Source organism: Diabrotica virgifera, chromosome 5 (genome assembly GCF_917563875.1).
Source record: "Diabrotica virgifera virgifera chromosome 5, PGI_DIABVI_V3a".
Lineage (NCBI taxonomy): Eukaryota > Metazoa > Arthropoda > Insecta > Coleoptera > Chrysomelidae > Diabrotica > Diabrotica virgifera.
Window position 1 is genome coordinate 67,591,431 of NC_065447.1, and position 11,336 is coordinate 67,602,766.

The 11,336-nt window shown below is 31.2% G+C and overlaps 1 protein-coding gene across 1 annotated transcript; it reads left to right on the forward strand.

Annotated features, from left to right (window-relative positions):
- Positions 1-4,657: 4,657 nt before the first annotated feature.
- LOC114343937 (uncharacterized) lies at positions 4,658-9,339 on the forward strand. The gene is made up of 2 exons (XM_028294779.2): positions 4,658-4,825; positions 8,899-9,339. The coding sequence occupies exons 1-2, from the start codon at positions 4,781-4,783 to the stop codon at positions 9,265-9,267; spliced, it is 414 nt and encodes a 137-aa protein (XP_028150580.1). The 5' UTR covers positions 4,658-4,780; the 3' UTR covers positions 9,268-9,339.
- Positions 9,340-11,336: the final 1,997 nt, after the last annotated feature.

Genomic DNA, 11,336 nt, shown 5'->3' on the forward strand with positions numbered 1-11,336 from the left:
AGTGAAACAATAAAATATTTGGGGAAACAGCAAATTACATTAGTTGAGTCGATCCAAAAAATAAACAGTTTAAAAAAAAAGATGGAAGGTATCCCTGGAAACATTGGTCAGATAGTATTAACAAAATTCAAAGATGCATTAACAAAAACCGAAGGATTTCAAAAGATGAAGAAAATATTTTCAGTTTTAAATTGAGAACACGTTGAAGATATAAATATGGATCCGGCACTAGTGGCAAAGTATAAGTATGCACAGATAACCAATGTGGACGTTGAAAGAAGCTTTTAGATATACAAAAATGTTTTGAGTGATAGGTGCCGAAACTTTACGATGGAACATTTAAGTGAGTAATTAGTTATTTCATGCTTTAAACAAAAATGATATATTTTCCTTCATCTAAAGCGTGTCGATAAAAATTAGGTTAATCATTTTTGTTTCAGTTATCTATTTTTTTGTTTATTCTATTTTATTATTAAATTTCTAATAGGTCTTTACTAGTTCTTAAGCTAAGCCTAGATATAATTATATATATTTTCTTAAAAAATTGGTTTGTCAAAATTTATATGCTTATTTTCATGCTTTTTTTTTATAATAAAATGCTTTTTTCGTAAAATTGTTATGCTTTTTAAGCGCTTTTTTTGCGTTTCTTTATGCTTTTAAATCCGAACTCTACTTATAATATTAATATCCTCGGTATAAGCGGCCAGTTGAACCCATTCGGTTGGTCAGTGTGCCAATATAGTAATTTATTTTTCTCCAAATATTTATTACTTGTGGGTAAATGTTTGTTTCTAGAAGAGTTTTCTTGCATTTCTTTATTTTGCACAAATCCTTCAGGTATTTTCAGATTGCGATCGGTACACCACCCAATATAATAGAGCTATACTTATGCACAGGTAGACCGTACATTATAGTAGTAATAAATACAAGAATAAAAAACCGCTAAACGCCGTAAAAATGAGTGGCGCATAAAATATTCCAGCTACAAAAGATCTGATATGAAAGTTACGTGGCGCGAAAATGGATTTTCATTTGAGGCAAAACAAAATTCTAGTTTTATTTTAAAGATTTTTCCATAATATTTGCTTAATTTGAAGTAAACGCGCCACAAAGGAGTAACTTTGATACAGTTTGAATTTTGAAACTCTTTTGTGGCGCGTATACTTCAAATTTAGCAAATATTATGGAAAAATCATTTAAAATAAAACTAGAATTTTGTTTTGCATCAAAATGAAAATACATTTTCGCGCCACGTAATTTTCATATCAGATCTTTTGTAGCTGGAATATTTTAGGCGCCACTCATTTTTACGGCGTTTAGCGGTTTTTTATTCTTGTATCAGGAGTTTTTCAAAGTTATTTATAAATTAAATGTATGAAGTTGAATGCAATGTTCCCCTATTACACGTCAAGCTTTATAAATGGTCACCTTTGTTGCATTATATCCCAAATGATCTAGTTTCCATCGAATGTACACTAGACTTTTTTCTATTCGAAATATATTGAAACAAAAATATTGAGATGGCCGGTAAATGAAGTCGGATTGCCCGTTGCCAGATCAAATTTAGCGTCGTAACCACTACAACTACATAAACCATTTCGGGAATAATCGTTAATTGGATTATACTTTTGTAGCTTAATAACTTCTAAACGGCTTAACCGATTTTGATCAGTAAACATGAGTTTGAAACGCATTGACCAGTAGTATCTGATGGATCTAAGGTCAAGTATGATAACTGAAGCTATTACAGGAATTATTGAGCTTGAGAAACCGTTTTTCCCAGGAAATAGATTTTATCATACTTATGAAGCCTATAACCTAAAAATTCGAACTTTACCGGATATAAGGTATACACCGTTAGATTCTTCTTGAGTCCTTCTACAAACGCTAAGATATTGGCGCAACTCGTAGGTTAAAATGTTGAGTAATTGTCGAAAAACCAAAATTTTCAAAGTTTAGTTTTTCAGTTTTTCGGCTATACTGAGCCGTGTGTATGTCTGATCCTGACGGCTTAAACCACCATTTGAAAGCTTAAGTCAACACTATTGATTTAATGTATTTGCGGTTCTCCTGCCTCTTCTTGATTCGAATATATATACCCCCAAAAAATATGCCGTTTTGTACCTACCAAGTCCTATAGCTGGCTTATGGGTGGTCAAAAGTCACAAACTACACCGGTTCTAAATCGGCCCTGATCCCCTCTTCAAACACAGAGAAAAAATATCAAATCGGTTTAACTTTCAAACACACATACATACATCATATCCACAAACATTTTCCCCTTTTTAAATAAAAATTGAGTCACATTTCTAAGCTCTATAACTTTTGAATGGTATAACCGATTTTTAAAATTAGACATGCGTTGGAAATGTAATGATCAGTTCTATTAGAAGCCGCAAAGGTTGGACTTAATTTTTAAAGTTTTTGGGAGTTTTGGGGACGAGAACGAAAAACAGATTCTAAATAGGAAGGGCCGTAAAATCTACACCCTTGGACCAAAATCGATGGTTGACATATAAATCGGTGAGTCTTTTTCTGAACTTTAAGATAAGAGTTGGCCCAATTTTCAATTCAGTCAGATTTAGAAAATCGAAAATTTCGTGTATATATAGTGTCGCGTGTAGGTGGGTGTGGGTGTGCGCCACTGGCGAGAACTGCCGTTCTCTGGTAATGCTCAAAATTAGACATGCTTTGGAAAGGTAATGATCAGTACTGTTAGAAGCCGCAAAGGTCGGACTTAAATTTTCGAAGTTTTTGGGAGTTTTGGGGACCAGAACGAAAAACAGACCCTAAATAGGAAGGGCCGTAAAATCGATACCTTTGGACTAAAGTGGATGGTTGGCATATGAATGGGTGAGTCTTTTTCTGAACTTGAAGATGGGAGTTGGCACAATTTTCAATTCAGTCAGATTTAGAAAATTGAAAATTTCGTGTATATAATAGTGTCGCGTGTAGGGGGTGTATTTCTGCGCCACTGGCGAGAACTGCCGTTCTCTGGTAATTTTTTCGATATAAAACTAACAGCTTCGATAACCACTAAATCGAAAACTATTAATTTTATCAAAAAAATGTATAGTGAACATTTTTTGCTTATAATTAATGTTTTTACCAGCATTTGCGGTCAAAATATAATAAAAAATTTCCACCCTCGAGATAAGGTGGCAACCACCCCATGGTAAAAGCGTCTTTCTGCATTATATAGATTTTGATCCTTGGACTATCCACTACTTATTGTCAAATCTATCCATTCAAGCAAATCTATCCATTCTGTAAAAATTGTGAAGTGAAAAATTTCAGTTCCTGGACTAATTATACATTTGGAGCTCTATAACTTCTGAACCGCTTACCTGATGTTAATCACTAGACATGAATTTGAAACGTATTGACAAGTAGTATCTGATGCATCCAACATCGAGTATGATAACTGAACGTATTACAGGAATTATTGAGCTTGAAAAACCGTTTTTCCCATAAGAAATAGATTTGATCATATTTATGAAGCCTATAACTTAAAAATTCGAATTTTCTCAGATATGAGGTATACACCGTTAGACGCGTCCTGAGTCCTTCTACAAAGGCTTAGTTATTGGCGCAATTCGTAGGATGAAATTTTGAGTAATTGTCGAAAAACCAAAATTTTCTAAGTTTAATTTTTCAGTTTTTTGGCTATGGTGAGCAGTGTGTATATCTCAGCTTGATCGCTTAGGCGCTATTTGAAAGCTTAACTCAACCCTATTGATTTGGTGTATTTGCGGTTTTCCTGTATTTCCTTGAACCTAAGATATATACGCCCAAAAAATATGCTATTTTGTATCTACCTAGCCCTCTAGCTGGCTTAAGGGTAGTCAGAAGTCAAAAATGAGACCGGTTCTGAATCGGCCCTCACACCCTCTTGAAGCACAGAAAAAAATTCAGATCGATGTAACTTTTCCACACACATACATACATACATACATACATACATACATACATACATACATACATACATACATACATACATACATACATACATACATACATACATACATACATACATACATACATACATACACACATACATACATACATACATACATATCCACAAACATTTTCCATTTTTTAAATAAAAATTTAGTCATATTTCTGAGCTCGTTAACTTTTGAATGGTATAACCGATTTTCAAAATTAAACATGCGTTGGAAAGGCAATTATCTGTGCTATCAGAAACCGCAAAGGTCGGGCTTAAATTTTTAAAATTTTTGGGAGTTTTGGGGACGAGAACGAAAAACAGGCTTTAAATGGGAAGGGCCGTAAAATCCACACCCTTGGACCAAAATTGATGGTTGACATATGAGTGGACGAGTTTTTTCCTAAACTTTAAGATGGGATTTGGCCCAATTTTCGATTCAGTCAGGTTTAGAAAATCGAAAATTTCGTGTATATATAGTGTCGCATGTAGGGGTGAGAACTGCCGTTCTCTGTGGATGATGCATTCTAATGAAAAAACATGTTTAAGAGATTTGATTTGATATTCGTTGTTATAATATTAGGAATAGATACGGGTCAAGGTTAAAATCTTCAAATAATAAACCAAAATCTACTGATTTTGTATACGGGTAATTCCATCATAGTAACACCTACTACTTTTAATATTTTACTAGAAAAAATGAATATGTATATACATTTAAAATTACCAACTTTTTTGTTATAAACTAGATATATAAAGCATTGCAGATATTGTTAAGGCAGATATTCAACAAGTCGCTTCAAACTTGGTACCAGATACAACGTACAAGTCAAAATGAAATCCTTTATTGTTTTATCTTGTGTTTTAGTGGCAGCTATGGTAAGATATATTTATATTATTATTTAAAATTTGTTTTAAACCATCATTCTTTTATTGGTTGTTTTGTTCATAATATTTATTTGAATTTTACTGTTTTCTTGGCTTTGTCAGTGCCATTATCTTAAAAAACTGTTTTCTGCTTTAATTTTTAAGAGTAAAGGCGCAAATATTTTAAGGCTCTCCCTACTTTTTCTGTCTTTACACGGCAAAATACGTGTAGTAAAATTCTAACGGGTATGGATATGTAAACATTACTTGACAATGTCATGATTAACTTTAAAGATATGGCTTTTGAATATTCTTGGATAACTGTTACTTGCTTAAATTATTAATTCAGTTAATTTATATGATAATTGTTCCACTAACTATGTATTCAGTGATTGTAATAATTTATATACTGTACAACAAAAACTAATACTCAATCGAGAAAGGAAGAAAAGTGATAAAGTGATTTTTTAATACATTGTTACTATGGAACGCTTACAATTTTGAACATATTTAACAACAAAATACTTGCATCACAGAATATATCCTGGTGTATTCTCTGCTTGGAAATTTCATAAATAATAAACAATAAATAACTTTTTATTAAGTTCACGTCTTAAATCAATCATTTATCAAATACACTATCGATATTATTTAATCAACAATTCAAAAAATTCCCGATGCCATATCAAATGCCATGTCAAATATTTAAAATTGTCACTGTCTTGTCACCATATTCTATTCGACTTAGTGCGTTGTATGACAAAGATAGCGAATGTTCGATTTGTAAAATATCACCACTGACATGGTGTCCATTTTTTCGAATCCTGAAAAACTAATAAATATTTTTAAAAAATTTAAACGCAAAATGTAAGACTAGATTATTATCGAGGGCCGAAAGTCCCTTGGAATAAATAAAAAGTTTCTTTTGAATGAGATATTTGAAATTTAAAATCACACTACATTTTCTCTTAGTTTTTCACCCCTGTAACTTATTAAAATAAACAGATAAACATATTATATGCTTTTTCTCATGAGGATCTTTCAGTGCGTCACAGTTTTTCGATTTCTTTCTAACGCATTAAATTGTATGTTACAGAAAAAACGTACGTCGGTGATTACATTTCGTCGGTGACATTTATAACATTTATTCTAGTTGTCAATAGATGGCGCTATAATGGGAAATAAAATAATTTGCGAATTATATAATATATCTACGAATATAATATGAACAATTTATAGCACTATTATACAAATCAAAGAAAATACCATTTTATAAATGCAATAAACATAATTGATTTGTTTTTATGCCAAATTGCAAATAAAATGTGACAACTGTCAGATTTAACTAAAATGTCATGTCGCTAAAATGTATAAATATTATCACGGACTTACCTTTTTTTCTATCATTTGTGACGCACTGAAAAATGCTCATGAAAAGAAGCATAGAAGATTTCAGGGCTTTCGGCCCTCGGTAAAAACGTAATTTTCATTCTGCACTTAAATTTATCAAAAATACTTCTAGTTTCTCAGGACTCGAAAAAAAAATTAATCGCATTTAAATAGCATTGGAGCCGAAACTATGTACCGATTCCCTAAATACTAATTTTTATACTTTTTTCTAACGAATATTAAAACGTAATTTAAGTGATTTAATTTTTTTATTAACCGTTCTTGACATTAAAATTGTAAATTGTTTTCTTCAAATGCAATCTTACTTTATTCATTCACTACGATTTTTCATCTAAACATTATTTTGGATTTATATTTAAATTTACATTTTGCATTTACGTTGGTGCCTACATCGTCAATTCTTATTTTTGTATATCCGTAATTGTTGAACCGGTTGTTACTTTTTTGCTTATCAGCATCCATTTGTTTTCTTGAAGTTGAGGCTCAGGACGTAGTCTTCACTGATATTATGAACCCTTTCCATTAACTGTTGTAATTTATCTATGCTACTGGCAAGGATAACTGTGTCACTGGCTTATCTTGTTTATTTTTTTGTTCTCTGTTGTATTTTCCAAACATTCTTTATTTCCCCAGAGCAAATATTTGAACCCAGTATAGATTGGCCACAATCCAAATACCTTTCTCGTCAAATGTCTTTCGTGAAATCTATTAGATGTTTATGATATACATTATCATTGCTTTTCTAAAATGTACCAAAATACAGATCTTTATTAACATCCCTACACCGCTTTATAAGTACCAGTGGAACGAAAACTGCTACTCTACTTTGAAGTACTTTCCAAAAGCCAAACTGCAATCTATAAATTAAAATTGATAGATCCACTTTAATTACATCACCCCTCAGGCGCCTTAATAAACCGAGTAAAGTACTAAATTATTGGAGTTCCTTCACATTGTTAAGTGCTAATGAGTCATTTAAACTTTAAATTAAAAAATATTGAATGGGTTGCATATGTTAGTCCATATTAAATGTAGTAATGAAACACAGACTTACTCACAATCATTTAATTATACTTTGACGACCGGTTTCGATCTCTACATTATACAGATCATCTTCAGGTCGGCGTTACAAGTAGTTAAATGCTACAATAAAGAAAACCAGAGTTAGAACATTATCTGGTTGCACAAGTGTTAACAGAAAGCCAAATTCGAAAATTTTTTTTTTTTTGCAATAAAGGTTTTCAACTGTTGAAATTTCAGAATATTGATACCTACAAATGCACACCTATGAGTTAAAATGCTCATAAGCATATATGAGCAAATGGGTGCATGTAGTTTGTGAGTATGTGTTGAAATTTAAATTATTAACAATTAAAAACAAATTAAACCATTAAGCAAACTTAAATATGCATCCAAACTCAAAATAGTAATAACAAATAGATAGTAATATTGTTCAAACCTACTTACATGCCGTTACAAGGGATGCGTTGCCACTTAGTTGTTATCATATTAATTCGTCCAACTTATGCTGATTGGTTTGCTGGTAGGGCTATACGGCAAACAGACATGTTACGCAGGTCAAAACAAAGTAAATTTTTGAATTTGACAAATTCAAAAATTTACTTTGTTTTGACCTGCGTAACATGTCTGTTTGCCGTATAACCCTACCAGCAAACCAATCAGCATAAGTTGGACGAATTAATATGATAACAACTAAGTGGCAACGCATCCCTTGTAACGGCATGTAAGTAGGTTTGAACAATATTACTATCTATTTGTTATTACTATTTTGAGTTTGGATGCATATTTAAGTTTGCTTAATGGTTTAATTTGTTTTTAATTGTTAATAATTTAAATTTCAACACATACTCACAAACTACATGCACCCATTTGCTCATATATGCTTATGAGCATTTTAACTCATAGGTGTGCATTTGTAGGTATCAATATTCTAAAATTTCAACAGCTTTATTGCAAAAAAAAAAATTTCGAATTTGGCTTTCTCTTAACACTTGTGCAACCAGATAATGTTCTAACTCTGGTTTTCTTTATTGTAGCATTTAACTACTTGTAACGCCGACCTGAAGATGATCTGTATAATGTAGAGATCGAAACCGGTCGTCAAAGTATAATTACATGATTGTGAGTAAGTCTGTGTTTCATTACTACATTTAAATTAACAAATCTCCGTCAGATTCCACAAGAGTAGGTGCAGATGATCATTTAAAAGCGTGTCTTGTGTATAAATGTGCATTCTCAAGCTTGAGATAACTTGCGCCCGTATGTGAAATTTTATAGAATTTATTCTTCACCACCACTTTTCAATTTCCATTTCCCTTAGATTGCACCAGATTTTAATAAACTTTGACCACATTTTGACACAATTTTTGATATTTTATAAGGGTAGACAACGTCTCCCACTTTCCTAATTATTTCTTGATATTGTATTTTTTTTGGCAAAATTTTTAAAAACCCTGGTATTTCTGGCGATTTATAAACAAAAAATACCAAAAATAGTATTATCCACAGGACAAAATGCAGATTTTGGCGCTCTCATGATTACATCCCTCTGCTACACATCGGAACGTAACTTTCATGTATCGCGCTAAAATCTGTTATTTTCAAATTTTATAATTAATAAGTTTAAATAATATTGTCCTTTTTTTTCGTTTCAGGCTAGTCATTTACCAAACCTGCCTGAAAGTGACAGAATTAAACTAGCTAAAGTACATGCCGATTGTCAAGCTGATCCAAAAACCTATGTAGATGAAGACAAATTAAGAAACCTTCAAAACAACATCAATGACCATCAAGTAGGTGTTCATATGTTCTGCATGGGTGTAAAAGCAGGATTATTGAAGAGAAACGGAGACCTTGATATTCCTGCTATTACCAGCAAAGTTTCCTTGGTGGTTAAAGATCAGTCTAAGGTTGATGGACTCGTCCAAAAATGCGCCAAAAAATCAGACAACTCAGGAAAAACCGCCAACTTGTTGTTCGTGTGCTTCGTCCAAAACGATATTCAATATTACCATAATTTGTAAATTAGATAATATACTTAATTGAGACTGTGGGTAATTAAATTATACTAAATAAAAAAATATGTGAACGCTAAATTTTTAAAAAATTATATATTATATAATATATACGAGCCCCTTTCAAATTCATTTGGCCCAAGCTATACTTTAGAAAATCCAATTTTAGAGAACAAAAACAAATAGTCAGAGATCCCGGGCCTATTTTCACCATTTACTACCAACAAGCTAATTTTTCGTAAGTAGCTTCATTTTGACAAGACGCCCAACTTTTTTTCTTACAACAATTTCCGTATGTGGTAGTTAACAAAGATAGCAGAGATAGTCCAGTCGGGTTAGATGAATAACAGGCCTAACCTTGCATGCCGAGCTGCCCCAAATTTTATTTTTCTAATCTTTAGGGAGGGTCAATAGTATAGTGGAGTAACTGAAGGTTTTCACCTCCGAATTCGTTGAACCTTCATCGATTTTCATGAAAAGTGGTGAGTAGTTAGAAGATACTTCAAGAAAAAAAGGTGACATGATGCCAACTTGCGCTTTTACCCTGGGGGTGGATGCCACCCCTTCTCGGAGGTGAATTTTTTTTATTAAAAATAATACCAGAAATCGATAGAGGGGCAACTCCTAAGCAAAATTTGATATATAAAGTTATTAACACAAATCAATACTTTTTGAGTTATTAAATATCAAAATTTTATTTTTTCTTAAAAAAAATGTACGTTTTAAAGCTGTTTTTCACGTATTACTCAAAAACTATAACCTTTTGTAAAAAAACTATTATTACAAAAATTTAAGATAATAAAAAATTTAATACACTCCCCACTTAAAGAACTAAACTAATGTTATTTCAAAGTCAGTTATGGGTAATTGAATGTATATTTTTTTCGACGAGTACTCAAATCTAAGTATTCAAGCTTACATAACGGGAAAACAATGAATTTTATATAATATACTTGTTAAGCACTTGTCAAAGTACTTCAGAATACCTATCAAATGAGCTCTAGTAGAAGTTAATAGCATCAAAATTAAGCAAGTTATGATGAAAATAAGAGAACCCTTTCGATTTTTTTAGGAAAAAGTGAAAAATAAAACAAACGTCATTTCCCCAAAAATTAAAATTTGTAGCAATCCTCAGAAGAATTCCTTTAGGTTAACATAGTTAATGATTTTAACAATTTTGACCGGTTTAGAATGCATATTTAAAAAAAAGATATAATTTAAAAAAATCAGAATTTTTAAAGTTATCGTACTTTTCATTTTCTTTTGATAATAACTGCAAAAATACTCAATATACCTAAAAAATCATATATAACTAAATTTTAGTGTTTTCTGTTCCAAATACTTTATCAATTTTACTATTTCCGTAGAGTAAAAAATAACCGAGATAGAAACGTTTAATATTTCAATTTTGTTGCGAGAACCATGTCACCAGGGCCATTTAACCTTTTATCTTTAAAAAAGTAAGAGGTTTAAAAGACTGATTTTGACGTTTTTTAATAGCTCTTGGAATCAGCTTTTAATTAGTTTCTAGGTGAACCTTATACCTTAAAAATTAACGGAGTTATTTACAAAAAAACAATAACATTTTTTGGAAAAATTTTTAAAAGATACATTTTGAAACATTTTTGACTTGTTCGAGGGCTTATTTGATAGATATTTCTATGACATTGACAAATATTTGATAAGTTTATGTTATAAAATGCACCATTTTCCCGGTATTTAAGCTTGAATACTTAGCTTTGGGTACTCGACGAAATAAATATACATTCAATTACCTATAACTCAGTTTTATTTAACATTGAAAGGTTTTTCTAGTAAGGAGTTTATTTAGTTTTTTATTAGCCTCAATTTTGATAATAATAACTTTTTTGCAAAAACTTATAGTTTTTGAGTTATTTCTGAATAATCGGTTAAAAACATACATTTTTCTCACGAAAAAATAAAATCTTTGACCTCTAATAACTCAAAAAGTTTTGATTTATTTTAATAAATTATTATAACAAAATTTGCTTATAATTTGTTCCTCTATCGAATTGTGGGGTTATTTTTAATAAAATAATTTTCACCCCCGAGGAGGG